This window comes from Anomaloglossus baeobatrachus, chromosome 5 (assembly GCF_048569485.1).
Source record: "Anomaloglossus baeobatrachus isolate aAnoBae1 chromosome 5, aAnoBae1.hap1, whole genome shotgun sequence".
Classification (NCBI taxonomy): Eukaryota; Metazoa; Chordata; class Amphibia; order Anura; family Aromobatidae; genus Anomaloglossus; species Anomaloglossus baeobatrachus.
In genome coordinates, this window is record NC_134357.1 from 396,540,000 (window position 1) to 396,559,663 (window position 19,664).

At 46.0% G+C, this 19,664-nt stretch overlaps 1 protein-coding gene across 1 annotated transcript in view; it reads right to left on the reverse strand.

The window, feature by feature from the left end:
• Positions 1-18,593, reverse strand: part of LOC142312775 (uncharacterized) — a 32,787-nt gene extending 14,194 nt beyond the window's left edge. The window contains exons 1-3 of the mRNA XM_075351762.1: positions 18,479-18,593; positions 12,297-12,419; positions 7,033-7,631 (exon numbers count right to left, since the gene is read on the reverse strand). Coding sequence (XP_075207877.1) covers positions 7,033-7,631; positions 12,297-12,363 — 666 coding nt within the window. The 5' untranslated portion in view covers positions 12,364-12,419; positions 18,479-18,593. The remainder of the gene's footprint in view (positions 1-7,032; positions 7,632-12,296; positions 12,420-18,478) is intronic.
• Between the last annotated feature and the right edge of the window lie 1,071 nt (positions 18,594-19,664).

The window sequence follows — 19,664 nt, forward strand, 5'->3', positions numbered from 1 at the left end:
AAAGCCGCCTCAGCAGTGTGAATGCCGTGCAGCGCCGGGGATCGGGGATCGGTGAGTATATGAGAGAGGGGGATAGACTGACATGGACAGAGAGAGAGGGACAGAGATAGTGACGGACTGACAGAGATTAGTGAATGACAGACATTGTGAGGCGCTTCAGAACGCAGCTTTTCAGCTCCGCTCTGAAGCAGACCTTTTTTAAGCTGCGGTGCAGAGCACACACCTGCGCACATTGCATCAGACAACAAAATCGTATGAGGGATGTCACACGTTTCAATTGACTAGTTTCGTACTACTAAACGTCCAATGTATGAGGAATAAACGACGTGTATGCGATCACCGTATTTTCGTTCAATATCGATCGAATGTAGGTTTCACACGCAAATACGTCACGAACGATGCAGGATGTGCGTCACTTACAACTTGACCCCGACGACGGATTGAAAGATTTATTGAAGTGTGTAAAGCAGGCTTTATATATGTTTTCAAAATTTTGTGTTTGTTGCTTATGGCAACAGTGTTCTACGCACGCGGGAAAACAAAATGGTGGAGTCTAATGCGATATTCACAGCAACTGAGAACAGAGGAGTGATGAAATTCTTGTTTCTTCAAGGAAATTCAGCTAAGGATATTCATGGTGATATGTCGCAGACATTGAGGGATCAATGCCCTTCATATTCCACAGTTAAGAACTGGGTTGCCAAATTTAAAAGGGGCCACTTCAGCACCAATGATGGGGAACGTCCTGGACGACAGAGAGAGGTTGTTGTCCCGGAGATCGTCGATGCTGTGCTCAACTTCTACTGGAGAATCAATGAATTTCAGCTAATAGCAGACACCATGGGGATTTCCCATGAACATGTTAGTGTCATTAGCCATGAACATTTGGACATGAGGAATCTATCTGTAAAGTTGGTCCCCAAATGTTTGATAACAGATCAAAGAAGCATGCAAGTGAAAACTTCCTGGTCCATTTGTCAGCGTTTCGGGACTGATAAGAACTTCCTGGATCGACTGGTCACTATGGCTGAGACCTGGATTTATTTGTATGATCCTGAAAACAAGGAGCAATCAAAATAGTGGAGGCACAGCGGTTCTCCTCGTCCAAAGAAGTTCAGGGTGCAAAAATCAGAGACTAAAGGCCACGATATCGCTAGCGTGGGTACCCGCCCCATCAGTTGTGCGACATGGGCAAATCGCTGCCCGTGGCGCACAACCTCGCCCGGACATGTCACATTACTTACCTGCCCTGCGACGTCGCTGTGACCGGCGAACCGCCTCCTTTCTAAGGGGGCGGTCCGTGCGGCGTCACAGCGACGTCACTAAGCGGCCACCCAATCAAATCGGAGGGGCGGAGATGAGCGGGAGATAACATCCCGCCCACCTCCTTCCTTCCGCATTGCGGGCAGCGGCAGGTAAGGTGAGGTTCCTCGTTCCTGCAGCGTCACACGGGGCGATGTGTGCTGCCGCAGGAGCGACGAACTACATCGTACACGCTGCAGCAACGATATTTGAGAAGGGACCCCCATGTCACCGATGAGCGATTTTGAATGTTTTTGCGACGATTCAAAATCGCTCATAGGTGTCACACGCAACGACATCACTAATGCGGCCGGATGTGCTTCACAAATTCCGTGACCCCAACGACATCGCATTAGCGATGTCGTAGCGTGTTAAGCGGCCTTAAGGTGATGGTGTCTGTGTTCTGGGATAAGGAGGGTGTGCTGCTAGTGGACTACCTTCAAAAGGGTTCCACCATCAATGCAAGGCATTCCATTGAAATTTCCAAAGGAATCTTGTTCCTGCAAGACAACGCCTCCACTCACACTGCACAAGTGACCACGGCAAAACTGGCAGAGCTGGGCGTCCAGCTGGTAGACCACCCACCTTATTCCCCAGATCTAGCTCCCTCCAACTATCATCTGTTTTCCAACCTGAAGAAACACCTCAAGGGCACCAAATTTCACACCATTTCTGATGCCATGTGTGAGGGCCAAAGAGGACTGGTAGGCCCAGGAGGTGGATCCACTGGACCGAGCACCCTACCTGGAGGGCAGGGTACACGGTAGCTGGAGCACTAACGTGGCAGGAACGGGTGCAGGTATCAGGAAGCAAAGACAGGACCAGGTCACTAAGGTCACAGCGTACTTTAAGGCAGTAATAGGAAACAGGAACAAAGACCTGAGCACTTAGCTCACAAGACAAGGCATAGAAACACAAGCAATGATCAGGTGCCGCCCACATGGAGAGGCCAGTCTTATATACTCAGCACAGCCTCAGGTCATTTCCTGTTGCAGCAGTGCTGGAGCTATAAGACCAGGTGAGTGGGCGCGGCCCGGTCCTATACAGAACATTAATCAGAATCAGACTCCTGAGACCAGGAACAGGACTCAGGGGAGCATGAGCGGGAATGGCAGGCGTGACCGGTGGACGCATGGACTGGACCAGTGAGGAAGGAGCGGTGGTACGCTGGCGAGGCTGGATCAGTGGTTACAGAGCGGTGGCGTGACGCAGGTGTGACTGGCTCAGTGGTTACGGAGCGGTGCCTGGATGGTGAGACCGGCTCGGTAGGTAAGGAGCACTGCTGGGACACCGGGAGCGTGACACCATGGCTGCTACGGATTCCCGGTTTGAGGCACAACCGAAATCCTTCTTTTTGCTAGGCTTACAGAACTTGGAATACCGATGTAGGAAGTGTGTTGACATCAGTGGCGTATGTGGAATAAATGTAAAGTTTCCTCACCCTATCTCGTTTTTTTCTGGGTAAAGCCAAAGACTTATCAGCAGCCCCTTGTATATATATATTGAGTGGTAGTATACCAATGACCTCCATTGCATAGTACCCCTGAAAATTGTTGGAGTTACAGTTTTATAAGAGATAGAGGCATGGTTGCCAGAAAGAATACTGATACCAGACCAGTGAGGAAGGAGCGGTGGTACGCTGGCGAGGCTGGATCAGTGGGTACAGAGCGGTGGCGTGACGCAGGTGTGACTGGCTCAGTGGTTACAGAGCGGTGCCTGGATGGTGAGACCGGCTCAGTAGGTAAGGAGCGCTGCTGGGACACCGGGAGCGTGACAGTACCCCCCCCTTGAAGCCCCCCTCTCCGAGCAAAGGAAGGACCCCCGGGGCACCCGGGACCGAGCCCCCGGACCGTAACCCAGCGCAAAGGAAAGGAGGGACGGCTGACCCCATGCACCCTTCCGGACCGCAACACGCTTAACCGAAGATTTTCGAGCAGTGGCAACGGAAGCAACGGAAAGGGAAGGACAGTCAGAAGCAGGACTGGAATCCTGGACGACCGGATCGGGCGTCTCGGACCGGGTATTGGTCATAGTCTCATCCTCAGCCGCTGGACTCAAAGTCTCAACTCTAGAAGGCGGTGAAATCAAAGTCTCATCTCCAGAAGATGGTAGAATCAAGGTCTCGGATGCCTGGGGCGGTGGAACGTCACTGGATAGCGTAGTCTCTTCTTCAGGATCCTGCAGCTTGACTGAGTCAAGTGCCAGGGGCTGAGGAACAGGCTGCAAGCAGGTTTCGTGGCACAAGGGACTCCAGCGGGTAATCGCGCCAGAGCGCCAACTAATAACAGGGTCATGGAGTTTCAGCCAGGGCAGACCCAGCAGGAGCTCAGGAGCCATCCTCGGGATGACATAGAAGGCGATGATCTCCGTATGCGAAGTGACAACCTGGAGGTTCACGGGCTCGGTGGTAAATCGGACAGGTTCGTAGAGCGGTTTGCCGTCCACTGAGGCGAACCAGAGAGGCTTCTTCAGCGGGGTGACAGAGACCTGGTATTTGTCTACCGTGGCCTGGTGAATAAAGTTGCCTGCTGCCCCGGAATCGATGTGGGCCTCAGCTGAAAACCGGGTCCCCTCTGTCGTCACCCGGACAGTCTGTTTAACTGGAACCAAAGGGATTTCGGTGGCAAGGGTGGCGGTTCCCACCATCCCTTGGACCTGGGGTCTACCTGGTTTCACCGGGCAAGAATGGAGCATATGTGAACCGTCTCCGCAATAGAAGCACAGGCCCCGGGCGAGCCGTTCTGCACGGCATTGCTTGGCTTGGGTCAGACGGTCCACTTGTATGGGTTCTGGCGATAAGTCGCGGAAAGGCAGGGACGAGGGAGCGGTATATCTCTGTGGGGGCAAGATGTGGCGAGGTGGTCGTTTCTTCCGGACTATCTCTTTGTTACGCTCCTGAAAACAGAGGTCAATCCGGGTGGCCAGGGAAATCAAAGCGTCCAAGGTTCGTGGAACGTCACGGCCGGCTAGTTCGTCTTTGATGCGGCCAGAGAGACCTTCCCAAAAGGCCGCCGTCAAGGCCTCATTGTTCCAGCCCAGCTCAGAGGCGAGCGTGTGGAACTGGATGGCGTATTGGCCGACGGTCAGGGTCCCTTGGCGTAGCCGGAGAAGCGAAGAGGTCACTGCGGTAGTTCGTCCGGGCTCATCGAAGGTACTTCGGAAAGCTTGCAGGAACTCCTGGATGTCGGTGATCATCGGGTCCTCGTTCTCCCACAGGGGGTTAATCCAGGCCAGGGCTTCGCCTTCCAGGTGTGACATCAAGAACGCCACCTTGGCCTGGTCTGAGGCAAACAAGTGCGGGAGCAACTGGAAGTGCAGTGCACTGGTTCAGGAAACCGCGGCAGGACTTGGGATCCCCTGCATAGCGAGGCGGAGCAGCAAGGCGAATTTGCGAGGCCGTGGAGGAAACTGATTCAGACCTAGAGACTGGTTGCTGCGTGGACTCAGACGAGGCGGCGGTCTGCAGCGTATATAACCGGTGGTCCACGGATGCCAGGAATTTCAGCATCTGGTTCAGGGTTTCACGCTGTTGTGCCAGCTCCTGGCGCAGCTCAGCCAGCTCTGATGTTTGCGCTCCAGCGGGATCCATGGCCTGATCATACTGTGAGGGCCAGGGAGGACTGGTAGGCACAGGAGGTGGATCCACTGGACCGACCACCCTACCTGGAGGGCAGGGTACACGGTAGCTGGAGCACTAACGTGGCAGGAACGGGTGCAGGTATCAGGAAGCAAAGACAGGACCAGGTCACTAAGGTAACAGCGTACTTTAAGGCAGTAATAGGAAACAGGAACAAAGACCTGAGCACTTAGCTCACAAGACAAGGCATAGAAACACAAACGATGATCAGGCCCCGCCCACATGGAGAGGCCAGTCTTATATACTCAGCACAGCCTCAGGTCATTTCCTGTTGCAGCAGTGCTGGGGCTATAAGACCAGGTGAGTGGGCGCAGCCCGGTCCTATACAGAACATTAATCAGAATCAGACTCCTGAGACCAGGAACAGGACTCAGGGGAGCATGAGCGGGAATGGCAGGCGTGACCGGTGGACACATGGACTGGACCAGTGAGGAAGGAGCGGTGGTACGCTGGCGAGGCTGGATCAGTGGTTACAGAGCGGTGGCGTGACGCAGGTGTGACTGGCTCAGTGGTTACGGAGCGGTGCCTGGATGGTGAGACCGGCTCAGTAGGTAAGGAGCACTGCTGGGACACCGGGAGCGTGACACCATGGCTGCTACGGTTTCCCGGTTTGAGGCACAACCGAAATCCTTCTTTTTGCTAGGCTTACAGAACTTGGAATACCGATGTAGGAAGTGTGTGGACATCAGTGGCGTATGTGGAATAAATGTAAAGTTTCATCATCCTATCTCGTTTTTTTCTGGGTAAAGCCAAAGACTTATCAGCAGCCCCTTGTATATATATTGAGTGGTAGTATACCAATGACCTCCATTGCATAGTACCACTGAAAATTGTTGGAGTTACAGTTTTATAAGAGATAGAGGCATGGTTGCCAGAAAGAATACTGATACTTTTACCAACAATATGCAAATATGAATGTGTTCTCCATCTTTAAAACCAGTTTTGTGAAATTTGTAGCACAAACTACATATTGCAGGAGAATTCAATATCCTACTAGGACACACACAGGATTGTACTCCTATAATTGTACAACAAAGGCGCGTGAAACTAAAACAGTATACAAGGAGTGGGTTGCTAACTTATCTGTAAGACTTTGCTCCTTGTTCATTTCAGGTAATAATGCCGGAGATTAGTATGACTGCAAAAATGTCTCCATGGAGGCTGGGTTTAGTTACCTGAGATGTCATATACAGTTTTTCTACAGAAAACAAATCCATTTAAACTTTATATTTCATGGAAATGAACCTAGGCAACATTGTTTAATTCTATGCTGTATATATCACTAAAAAGGGGCCAAAGTGCTGGTTTAAAATGTCTTTTTTTTTCTCCACTGCTTTGCTGAGATATGAGCTTTGGAGGGTTAGGGCACCCAGTATGCAATATTTCCCTTTCCACCAAGCAAGCGGTAAAAGTGATTCTTCTTTGGGGCTATTTACTTTTTCCCCTCTGTGATGCTGTCCAATCATAAAAAAGTATTATCGTAAAGAGGAATGTAAAGCAAATTCCCACAGTACAGGTCAAAAACAGGCATTTTCAGCATAATCTGGTGAGACTTGATGTGTCTCACTTGACCATGCTGAGAACTCCTTGCTCCCATCAGTTCCTGTAATTTCAGTGCCAGGAGAGGTGGAGAGCTGCAGCATGGGAGCGCCAGATCAGTTAATATTATCGGGGCATACCGTCAATCTCCTTACTCCCCATTACCTGTACTAAGTCCAGAAAGTTATACATGACAAAAGCTGCTCCCATGATAATCTTCACTGCTGCCACACTACAGCTCTCCTCAAGTGAGACACATGGACTCTCACTAAAACATGATGAAAATTACTGTTTTTCACTTTTTTGTGGGTGTTTGCTTTTCACCCTCTGTGAAGCTACTTTCCTATGATTGGGCAAAATCATAGAGGGGAAAGAGCAAATAACTTCAGAGAATAATCTGTTTTCATGCCATTGGTAACTGAAGGGAACATTTGCATACTAGGTACTGTAAACTTAAAAACCCCATATCTCAACTGTCAGAAAAAAAGAAAACATTTTAATCAATACTTCTTTTATGTTACCTTCTTATACTTTGGGGAAATAGAGCACGTTACCTTCCTCATTGTTTTGCTATAAACACGATCTGCAGTAGATGGTATAGATGGCGTTGTCTCTCTCTTAGTAGTGAGATGTGTAGTCTTCTTCTCAGTTGTCTCTCTCATAGTGGTGGGATGTGTAGTCTTCTTCTCAGTTGTCTCTCTCATAGTCGTGGGATGTGTAGTCTTCTTCTTAGTCACTAGTTCTGGTTGGCTTATAGTAGGAGCACGGTGCTCTTCCTGCACTCTTCCCTCCATATTTGGTGCGTTAGTGGACAAAACTTGAGATTCTGGTTTATCTTCTTCATGTATAACTGGAGATCTGGTTGAAAAACTGAAACTTTTTGTATCATCTTCTTCATCTTCTATGTTTACAGAATTTGTGATGTCCTTTACTGTCTCCTTAGAAATGTTGAGGTCAGCCTGCCCATCTTCATTCTCCTGCTTGCTTGTAGGTATCCATGATTCTTCAGTTGTTATTGTCAGGGTTGAAGTTTGTTGTTTAATAGTTGTAGCCTCTCCAGCTTCTTCAGGAAGTTCTTCATGATGAAAGTTCTCTGATAGAGAAGTCACTTCAATGTCATCCTCCCAGTCATCCTCATCCTCAAGGTCTGAGTCTAGAAAAGTTATAAAAAAAGCACAATAGTTAAAGGGACAAGATGCGGTACAAGCTAGTCACTTGGAAAGACTGCTGTGTCTATGTTAACAATAATGGAGACAGCTACGGTAATTCATCTGCTGATCAGGAGTCCCCAGAGATAGATACTATAGAGGGCCATACACTTTCAATAAATTTTAAATTGGTCATACATATCACATAGGCATGGTACAAATCCTCGTTCAGCCAAAAGCTGTCTCTCCCCCACCATTCATACACATGAATCTTGGGGTGCCGTAGCATGCAAGTGTGCTGTACAGGAAACACTTACAGTGCCTACAAGTAGTATTCAACCCCCTGCAGATTTAGCAGGTTTACACATTCAGAATTAACTTGGCATTGTGACATTTGGACTGTAGATCAGCCTGGAAGTGTGAAATGCACTGCAGCAAAAAAGAATGTTATTTCTTTTTTTTTTTTTTAAATTGTGAAAAGTTTATTCAGAGGGTCATTTATTATTCAACCCCTCAAACCACCAGAATTCTGTTTGGTTCCCCTAAAGTATTAAGAAGTATTTCAGGCACAAAGAACAATGAGCTTCACATGTTTGGATTAATTATCTCTTTTTCCAGCCTTTTCTGACTAATTAAGACCCTCCCCAAACTTGTGAACAGCACTCATACTTGGTCAACATGGGAAAGACAAAGGAGCATTCCAAGGCCATCAGAGACAAGATCGTGGAGGGTCACAAGGCTGGCAAGGGGTACAAAACCCTTTCCAAGGAGTTGGGCCTACCTGTCTCCACTGTTGGGAGCATCATCCGGAAATGGAAGGCTTATGGAACTACTGTTAGCCTTCCACGGCCTGGACAGCCTTTGAAAGTTTCCACCCGTGCCGAGGCCAGGCTTGTCCGAAGAGTGAAGGCTAACCCAAGGACAACAAGGAAGGAGCTCCGGGAAGATCTCATGGCAGTGGGGACATTGGTTTCAGTCAATACCATAAGTAACGTACTCCACCGCAATGGTCTCCGTTCCAGATGAGCCCGTAAGGTACCTTTACTTTCAAAGCGTCATGTCAAGGCTCGTCTACAGTTTGCTCATGATCACTTGGAGGACTCTGAGACAGACTGGTTCAAGGTTCTCTGGTCTGATGAGACCAAGATCGAGATCTTTGGTGCCAACCACACACGTGATGTTTGGAGACTGGATGGCACTGCATATGACCCCAAGAATACCATCCCTACAGTCAAGCATGGTGGTGGCAGCATCATGCTGTGGGGCTGTTTCTCAGCCAAGGGGCCTGGCCATCTGGTCCGCATCCATGGGAAGATGGATAGCACAGCCTACCTGGAGATTTTGGCCAAGAACCTCCGCTCCTCCATCAAGGATCTTAAGATGGGTCGTCATTTCATCTTCCAACAAGACAATGACCCAAAGCACACAGGGTTCTTCACGGTAAGAGCAGTGAGGCTCTGGAACTCTCTTCCTGAGGAAGTGGTGATGGCCAACTCACTGAATGAATTTAAGAGAGGAATGGATGCTTTTCTTGATAGCAAAAGTATAAAAGGTTATAAATAGCATAATCTTTCAGGTAGATAGAAGAGCGACCAAGATTATTAGAGGAATGGGTGGGCTGCAATACCAAGACAGGTTATTAAACTTGGGGTTATTTAGTTTGGAAAAACAAAGGCTTAGGGGGATCTAATCACAATGTATAAACATATGAGGGGACAGTACAGAGACCTTTCCAAGATCTCTCTACACCTAGGCCTAAGACTGGAACACGGGGGCATCTGCTACGTCTTGAGGAAAGAAGGTTTAATCATAATCACAGACGAGGATTCTTTACTGTACGAGCAGAGAGACTATGGAGCTCTCTGCCACATGATGTTGTAATGAGTGATTCACTACTAACATTTAAGCAGAGCCTGGACGCTCTTCTTGAAAAATATAATATTACCAGTTATGTATATTAGATTTTATGACAGGGTGTTGATCCAGGGAACTAGTCTGATTGCCGGATGTGGAGTCAGGAAGGAATTTTTTTCCCCATTGGAGCTTATTTGACACATTGAGGTTTTTTTCCCTTCCTCTGGATCAACATGTTAGGCTACGGGTTGAACTAGATGGACTTAGGGGCACTTTGCACACTGCGACATCGCAGGCCGATGCTGCGATGCCGAGTGCGATAGTCCCCGCCCCCGTCGCAGCAGCGATATGTGGTGATAGCTGGGGTAGCGAAAATTATCGCTACGCCAGCTTCACACACACACTCACCTGCCGTGCGACGTCCCTGTGGCCGGCGACCCGCCTCCTTGTTAAGGGGGTGGGTCGTGCGGCGTCACTGCGATGTCACACGGCAGGCGGCCAATCGGAGCGGAGGGGCGGAGATGAGCAGGATGTAAACATCCTGCCCACCTCCTTCCTTCCGCATAACCTACGGAAGCCGCGTGTCAGGTTTCCGGGATTTCCAGTTCTCTTTTGTAAGAGCTTGCCCTCGGTTAACATGGAGTTTACTGTTCTGTTGCCCTACTTCCTGTCCAGCTGCTTAAAAGGCCGCCTCTAAGCCTAGTCCAGTGCCTGAGTATACTGCTTGCTGTGTGCTCCTGCTTTGCTGCTTCTAATTCCTGATTACCTTTGGATCCTCCTGAAAGACTACCGACACCGTCTCTGGACCGTACCCGGTTTCTTCAAGCTGTGCCCGGACTCCGTCTGCCATCTTTGGTCAGCACTTCTGCCCGGTACCTTCCGGTTCGTAACCACTCTGGACACTTATCCCGTACGGACACTTCTGGACTTTACCACTTGCCCCTTGTGTCCCGGCTGCTGCGCATTTAGGCCTTCCGGGGTGATTGCCAGACAGTCCCTGTATAGGGGTTCGCTCTTGGTGGTCTCCCTGGGGGAGTCCGGTGCGTGGCCCCGGGAATTCCCTCCGCTCCGATTCGGGAAGGTATCTCGTGTGTTATTATTCTATTGTGTGTTCCGTTGTGTACCTATCGTGGTTACCTGTTATAAACATATTTGTACCAAGAACTCGTCTCTGGTTGTCATTGCCCTAACGCTATCGAAATCCTCAGAATATACAACAGTATTACACCGCGGTGACGCCGGTAGGAGATGTTCCTCGCTCCTGCAGCTTTACACACAGCGATGTGTGCTGCCGCAGGAGCGAGGAACAACATCGTACCGTCGCGTCAGCGTAATTATGGATTACGCCGACGCTGCACCGATGATACGATTACGACGCTTTTGCGCTCGTTAATCGTATCATCTAGGCTTTACACACTACGATGTCGCATGCGATGCCGGATGTGCGTCACTTTCAATTTGACCCCACCGACATCGCACCTGCGATGTCGTAGTGTGCAATGCCCGCCTTAGAGTCTCCCTTCAACCTTAAAAACTATGAAACTATGAAACACAGCCAAGAAAACCAAGGCCTGGTTCAAGAGGGAAAAAATCAAGGTGTTGCAGTGGCCTAGTCAGTCTCCTGACCTTAACCCAATTGAAAACTTGTGGAAGGAGCTCAAGATTAAAGTCCACATGAGACACCCAAAGAACCTAGATAACTTGGAGAAGATCTGCATGGAGGAGTGGGCAAAGATAACTCCAGAGACCTGTGCCGGCCTGATCAGGTCTTATAAAAGACGATTATTAGCTGTAATTGCAAACAAGGGTTATTCCACAAAATATTAAACCTAGGGGTTGAATAATAATTGACCCACACTTTTATGTTGAAAATTTATTAAAATTTAACTGAGCAACATAACTTGTTGGTTTGTAAGATTTATGCATCTGTTAATAAATCCTGCTCTTGTTTGAAGTTTGCAGGCTCTAACTTTTTTGCATCTTATCAAACCTGCTAAATCTGCAGGGGGCTGAATACTATTTCTAGGCACTGTATGTCAGCAGCGCGTTATCTACAGGAAGATGAAAAATATCTGAAATTTAAATTTGAATGGGTAGATGCATGCTTTGTGCATTTTCAGACAGTGCCCCCTTTTCTTAATTTAATGTTTGCACCACACCGCCATAGCTAATGTTGGCGGCACATGCGTGTTGCTATTGTCATGTTGTCTTCATTAACATGGCACCAGAGTCAGCGCACTGAAGATGCTGTGGAGACACTATGTAGAAAATATGAGCGGCATCGGCGCATGCACAAATTAAATTTTTTTTCATTTGTGCACGTGCCTCTGCTGGTTATAGTCATCTCCACAGTGTCTTCAAAAAATGGCACTGGAAATCGCTGACTCAATTTAATGAAGACAACATCACAATAGCAATGTGCATGCACCACCAATATCAGCTATGGCGGTGTGGCGCAAAAATTAAATAACGAAAAGGCGCCCTTGTCTCAAAATACACAAAGTATTAATGGCGTTGCTGAGCAAAATTTTAATAAAGAAAAGGTGGCAAGCCAGGAGGACATAGGAAGAGGAATATATACAGAAAGGTCTGCCCAGCTGCATGCGTCAATCAAGCAACGCACTCATTTCTGGACCTTTGAGAATGTTTTTTTTTAGCAATCAAACATCCAATGTGGAATCGAAAGGTATGATTGGATTCACCATACCAGTGCCAGTATGGCACTGCCTTTACTTTATGTGGGAAAAGCCTGCTGGTTGGTCCCTTTAATGTAGTGGACAACACCTTATTAATGAGCACGTGAAAGTCAATCTCACCTCCCAGAATAGTGCCGATCCTTGATAGTTGGTACTGTGCCCACCCCCACTTTTCTGACGTCAACATCTGGTAAGGGGATTGCAGCTAATCAGTTGCAGCTGATCAACTACTTTACATTTTGTCTAAACAGAAGAAAATACACAGTGCTGAATATACAAGAGCAGGGCCAGTCCAAAAGGCAAGTATCCTTTTTTCTCCTCTCTGGGGCCATTAAAAACAACAATTTAAAGCAGGGGTGAACTTTTCTGCAGCCTCGGGGCAGATTCTCGGGGACCGCAGTGCTTGGGCGGCCGGCGTATGTTGCCTGCCGCCGGTCCTGCAGAATAGGTCCTTATGCTGGCCAGTGCCAGCATGCTGAAGGCATACTTTGTGGGCGGTGAAGTGTGCAATGTACTCCCATCTCACAGAATAAGAGGGGTGAGAGCTCCAACATCTCCAGTAGTGTACATGCACTCCAGTGCTGTGTGCCCTTCCTAGTGCTGTGTGCCATCCATAGTGGTGTCTGTACCAATCAGTGCTGTATGCTCCCCCCAGTGCTGTGTGCCCCCCAGTGCTGTGTGACTCCCCAGTGCTGTGTGCTCGAAGTGCTGTTTGTGCTATTCCAGTGCTGTCTGTGCCCCTCCAGTGCTGTCTGTGCCCCCCAGTGCCAACTGTGCCCTTCCCAGTGCTGTATGTGCTCCCCTACTGATGTTAATGTTCCCTAGTGCTGTCTGTGACCCCAGAGCTCTGTGTGGGCCCCCCCGTGCTGTCTGTTCTCCTCCCAGTGATATCTGTGCCCCCCAATGATGCCTATGCTACCCCAGGGATGTCTAACCACTCAGTCTTGTATATGCTTCCCAGTGATGAATATACCCTCCAGTGATGGCTCTGCTTCCCAGTGATGTCTGTGCCTCAGCGTTCAGCAACTGCTGTGATGTATATGCCAGCAGCATCTCCTGTGAAGTATATGCCTCGATGTCTCCTGTGATGTATATGCCCCAAACTCCTTCTGTGATGTAAATGCACCAGCCCCTCGTATGATGTATATGCCCCCAGCATCTACTGTGATGTATATGCCCCCAGCATCTACTGTGATGTATATGACCCCAGCATCTCCTGTGATGTATATGCCTCCAGCCCCTCCTGTGATGTGTATGCCCCCAGCCTCTCCTGTGATTCATATGCCCCAGCATCTCTTGTTATGTATATGCTCCCAACATCTCCTGTGATGTATATGCCCCCAACATATCCTGTTATATAAAGGGTGGTCCAAAAGTAGGTGGACAGAAAATAATAATTTTTATTTTGATTTATATATAAAATTATATTTACTAACACAAGCATAACATTGACAATTAAATTTTATTCTGAACAATAATACAAAAGCCCTTAAATTTTATTAACGCAGGTGCTCAAACTGTTTTCCATTACAATTTGCACCGCTTTGAAATCTGCCTCTTACGCTTCGACAAACATTTTTGCACAAGTCTCTTTGGGTATTAATTTCTTGAAATGCATCTCTTATGTAATTTTTCAAATCACTGACACTATTTGATATTCGACTATAAACTTTGTGCTTCAGTACTCCACAAAAGAAAAATTCCATTGGGGTCAAATCTGTCGAACGTGCCGGCCAATCAAGTGGGCCTCTTCGGCCAATCCATTTATTAGGAAAGGTTTCATCAAGATACTCGCGGACTACTCTTGAATAATGTGGAGGGGCCCCATCTTGTTGGAAATAAAGGTCATTTGAATTAGGCTGATGCTGTAACTGGGGAACAACTTGATTCATTAGAATTTCAAGATACTTATCACCTGTGACTGTTCCATCTAAAAATATTGGTGCTAAACCACCAAATCTTGAAATACCACCCCAAACATTGACACCAGGCTCATTTAGTTGTTGCTCTAATGTTAAATGCATTTTCTCATTATACCAGTAAATACAATTGTCTGTTAATATGGCCGGATAATTTGAAAGAAGCTTCATCACTCCACATAATGTTATCTAAAATTACTGGATTTTCTTCAATTTCGTTAAGCATAATCTTACTAAATTGCAGCCACCTGTCTGGATCATCCTCCAATAAACCATAAATTAGACGTAGACAATAAGCTTTCCACCCAATAGATTTCAGGAGTCGCATGATAGAAGCTCGTGAAATTCCCAGTTCTAAAGAGACTCCTCTGGTGGACTTTTTTGGACTCTGAACAAATGTTTCAGCAACAAATTGTTTATTATTTTCTGTACAGGTTGTTTTGGGTCGACCAGTTTTTGGAGCATTAAGGATTGAGCCATTGGCATCGAATTTATCACTAATGCGGTAAATGGTTTGTCTCTTTGGGGCTTGAGTACCAAATGTTTCAACCCAATTTGCTCAGCACTTTGAAATTTCCAATCCTTTTTTAAAATTCTTTTTCTTTGATCTGTATTTAAATTATTTATAATAATATTTATAATTCACCGAAAATCGGTGATCTCTGTAGTGTCGTTCATTTCCATAATTTTGCTGCAGCGACAGGTACGATGTTGCTCCTCGTTTCTGCGGCAGCACACATCGCTGGGTGTGAAGCCACAAGAACAAGGAACATCTCCTTACCTGCGTCCCGCCTGCAGTGCAATGAGGAAGGAAGGAGGTGGGCGGGATGTTTACGTCCCGCTGATTTCCGCCCCTCTGCTTCTATTGGCCGCCTGCCGTGTGACATCGCTGTGATGCTGCACGACCCGCCCCCTTAGGAAGGAGGCGGGTCGCCGGCCAGAGCATCGTCGCAGGGCAGGTAAGTGCGTGTGAAGCTGCTGTAGCGATAATGTTCGCTACGGCAGCTATCACAAGATATCACATGTGCGACGGGGGCGGCGACTATCGCGCTCGGCATCGCTACAATCGGCTAGCGATGTCGCAGCGTGCAAAGTACCTCTAGGAGTACTATGCCTTTAAACAATATGGGACAGCCCATATGATGATGTCATGTCTTTGGAAGTTTTTGAGGTTTATTGGCAACATCAGCGTTAATTAGAGACACACCTGTGGATGTATTTTAATGCACACCTGAATCACACTGTGTCTTTGTGTAGCATCATGGGAAAGTCAAAAGTAATCAGCCAACATCTCAAGAAGAGAATTGTGGATTTGCACAAATGTGGTTCATCCTTGGGTGCAATTTCCAGGTATTAATAAAATCGATCCTTTATTGTTCCATTATAAAATCAGACAAAGAGGAGATAACCACATCACCATTCGAAGGTTAAGAATAAGGGGTATACCCCCAAATGCGTAAACTGTGTATCTTGGACATATATGGATACTTTGGATGGTGATATGATTATCTCCTTTGTCTCATTTTAGAATGGAACAATAAAAGATCGATTTTATTAAAAACATTGATGGATGTGCTGGACTTTTCTAGTTTGAACTTTTGGGTCTGTGGGCTATGTTCCGTGCACTCCTAGGACCAGGTGAGCTGGATTTCTGCTATTTTCGATTGCAATTTCCAAATACCTGAAGGTGCTTCATTTATCTGTATAAACAATTATACACAAGTACAAAAAGATGGGAATGTCCAGCCATCATACTAGTCAGGAAAGACACAGGTTCTGTGTAACAAGGATGAACGTGCTTTGGTCAGACATGTGCATATCAACCCAAGAACAAAAGCAAAGGACCTTATGAAGATGCTGGCGGAAGCTGGTAAGATTGCGTCATTATACACAGTGAAACGGGTACTGTATCAACATTAACAGAGTTATATAGGTGGGTAGAGTACGCAAAAGGACTAACATGTGATCTCAACCCTATCTAAAATGTACAATTTTTATTAATATTCATTAAAGTACCAAATATCCACAGACAGATACACAAACATATAGATAAGAAATGGATCAGATTAACCTTGTGATTCATACAAGGAGATGTACATATATATATATTTATATATATATATCTATATATATATATATATATATATATAGATATATATATATAAATATATATATACACTCACTCACTTAGGGAGGGGAGGGATACTGACTTAGCCCTATATGGGTGGGGTATCCCTACCTACCAACGGAGGGTATGACACCATAAGTTACCGGGCGCCCCCTTGTATGAATCACAAGGTTAATCTGATCCATTTCTTATCTATATGTTTGTGTGTCTGTCTGTGGATATTTGGTATTTTAATGAATATTAATAAAAATTGTACATTTTAAATAGGGTTGAGATCACATGTTAGTCCTGTATCAACATTGTCTTAAAGGCCACTCTGCCAGGAAGAAGCCATTACTCCAAAAGAAACATAAAAAAATCAGCTTAATGTTTGCAAATCCACACAGGAACAAAGACTTTAATTTTTTGAGACATGTCATGTGGTCTGACAAAACTAAAATTGAACTGTTTGGCCATAATAACTATTGTTACATATGGAGGAAAAAGAGAAATGCTTTGAAGGCTAAGAACACCACCCCAACTGTGAAACATGGGGGTGGCAGCATCATGTTGTGGGGTTGTTTTACTGCAGGAGGGACTAGTGCACTTCAGAAAATAGATGGCATCATGAGGAAAGAAGATCATGCCACAATACTGAAGCAACATCTCAAAACAACAGCCATTAACATAAAGCTTGTGCGAAATGGGTCTTCCAAATGGACCCAAAGTATATTGCCAAACTGGTTACAAAGTGGCTTAAGGATATCAAAGTCAATGTTTTGGAGTGGCCATCACAAAACCTGATCTTAATCCTATTGAAAATTTATGGGCAAAGCTGAAAAGACAGGTGCGAGCAAAGCGACCTTTAAATATGGCTCAGTTACACCAGTTCTGTCAGAAGTAATGAGGTGTGTCTCTAATTAACTCTGATGATGCCAATAAACCTATCAGAAACTTTCAAAGACAAGACATCATCATATAGGCTGTCTCATACTGTTTAAAGGCATTTAAACAGTATCTTTGTGTATGTAAACTTTTGACTTTGCAGAAAGTAATAAAAAAATGCCTTAAAACATTCTTTCTCATTATTCTGACATTTGACAAATATAAATAACTTTGGTTCCTAATTGACCTAAAACAGGAAAGGTTTATTCTGATTTCATGTCAGATAATGAGAAACAAATGCATATGTGTCTTTTTAGATAGTGTATGTAAACTTCTGCCTTCAACTGTATATGTCCCCAGCGTTTCCTCTGATGTATATGCCCCAGCATCTCCTGTGATGTATACGCCCCTAGTCCCTCCTGTCATGTATATGCCCCCCAGCCCATTCTGTGATGTATATGCTCCAGCCCCTCCTGTGATGTATATGATTTACAAAACTTATTATCACAAAGAGTTAACTGCGCTCCAGACAGAGAAAAACCTGGAAGAGCAATTGTGAGAAGCAACAATATCAATAACAGCTAACATCACAGCCACAGCTAAGATAAGCCACCACAGTACGGGTGAGTTCATTGTTTAACCAAATATTGCAGGGTAATTCTCAAGTTAATAATTTTGTGCTGGCCCCGAAGGTTGGTAGAAATTTCTAAATGACCCTTGGCAGAAAAAAAGTTCCCCACCCCTGCTTTAAAGTATACAACATGAATGTTATGGTTCCAGAAACCCAGTCTAGATTACTATACTTGGCCATTCTTTGTTAATAGAAGGGGGACCGTTGGTAAGGCATTTGTGCATGAGGCAGGAGTAGCTGAAAAGTGTCAGTGTTTGAAGAACTTAGACTATCTAGACATAACCTAGGCAGACCATTAACTTTAATGAGCACCCTGCAATGCTCTGTTTCTCCTATGTGGGGTACAAGGGAATAAGTCATTTACTACTTTGTTATCCATAGATTACAACTGAATGAGGGGAGTCCCAGTATCAGCCTACTGTCAAAGTAGACAACCCCTTTTGGGCTATGTTCACAACATTTTTTTCGGGACCAAAAAGTCTTTTAGTTTCTTTATGTGGCAACTTAGACCCCATCTCCTAAAGTATTACAGAGAAACATAATTGGATGGTGGTAGAGTTTGTTGCAACAGGTGTACCTGTGGTTAAATAAATGGTTAAATAATGGTTAAATAAATGGTTAAATAATAATTAAATGGTTAAATAATCCTGGATCTTGTAATCAATAATGGTAAAGTCATAGATCTCATTCTATAAGCTCATATCTATGGAGATCCGATGACAATCAGTTATTTGTACACCTTTCACGTTCCATTCCATACCTGTTTCTTGTTGAATGTTACGTTCAGTTGTGGTTGCCGCTTTCTCTCGGTTGCCACCAAATATTAGCCACTGTGTCTGTGCTGGTAGTAGCGGGCCTTCCAGTATAAAAATCAATAGCAGAACAGTCCTGTAGCCCCGTCCTGCCATTGAGGGGAGGAAAGGCTGATTTTCAGGTAGTCCAAACACTTTTGTCCTATGCTTGAGAGACTTCTTTCTCGCCTCAATACATGACCGTCTCAATAACCTTTGGCACTTGGTGCTCTTATCTTTTTCTAGACTATAGCAGCACACACCCTGAATTCACCCTCCATCAGATAAGGTGACAGGATGAAGAAGGAGCACTTACCCCAGTTACACTTAATTATTGAAGATTTGCATTACTCTACAGAAGGGTAATGAATTAAAACAATATTACCATTTCAGCATGTATATACAATTTTTCTCTATATTTTGTGTATTAGTTCCTCATGTCGTTCAAGATCTCTGCTTGGTGTCATAATCTGGATCATTCACTGTTTACTTCTAGTGGCTGAAAGTCTGTGTTGGTCCTATGGTGATTACATAGAAGCCTGTACTTCTAGACAATTTTAAGAATGAAAGATACTATACCATGATGATAACCTTCTTTTTGTACACAGCAACTTTAATTAATTTAAAGGGAACCTGTCACCAGGTTTTTCCCTTACGAGCTGTGGCCACAACCGGTGAGCCCTTATATACAGCATTCTAGATTACTGTATATAAGAGCCCAGACTGCTCTGTAGAATGTAAAAACACCTTTATAATACTCGCCTAGGGGGGAGGCGGTCCGCCTCCTCCATTTTGTGTGATCACCGTCCTCCTGCCCAGCCCCGTGTGCATGATGTGTCCTTCGTCATTCATGTAAAGGCCTCCATCGTGCTCCTGCGCATGCCCACTTTAATCTGCCTGGCTAAGTACTGTAGTGCGCATGCATGGGTGGTCTTTGACTTTTCCTCACGTCTACACATTACAGTACTTTGCTCTGCCCTCAGCAGAGCAGATCAAAGTGCGCGTGCGTAGGAGTGCAATGGCGGCCTCTGTGTGAATGACGCAGGATCGTCATGCACACGGTGCTAAGCAAGAAGACGGCCATTGCACAAAATGCAGGAGGGGCCTGATTGAGACCAGCGACACCCACGGACTGGACCAGACTGGACACCTAGG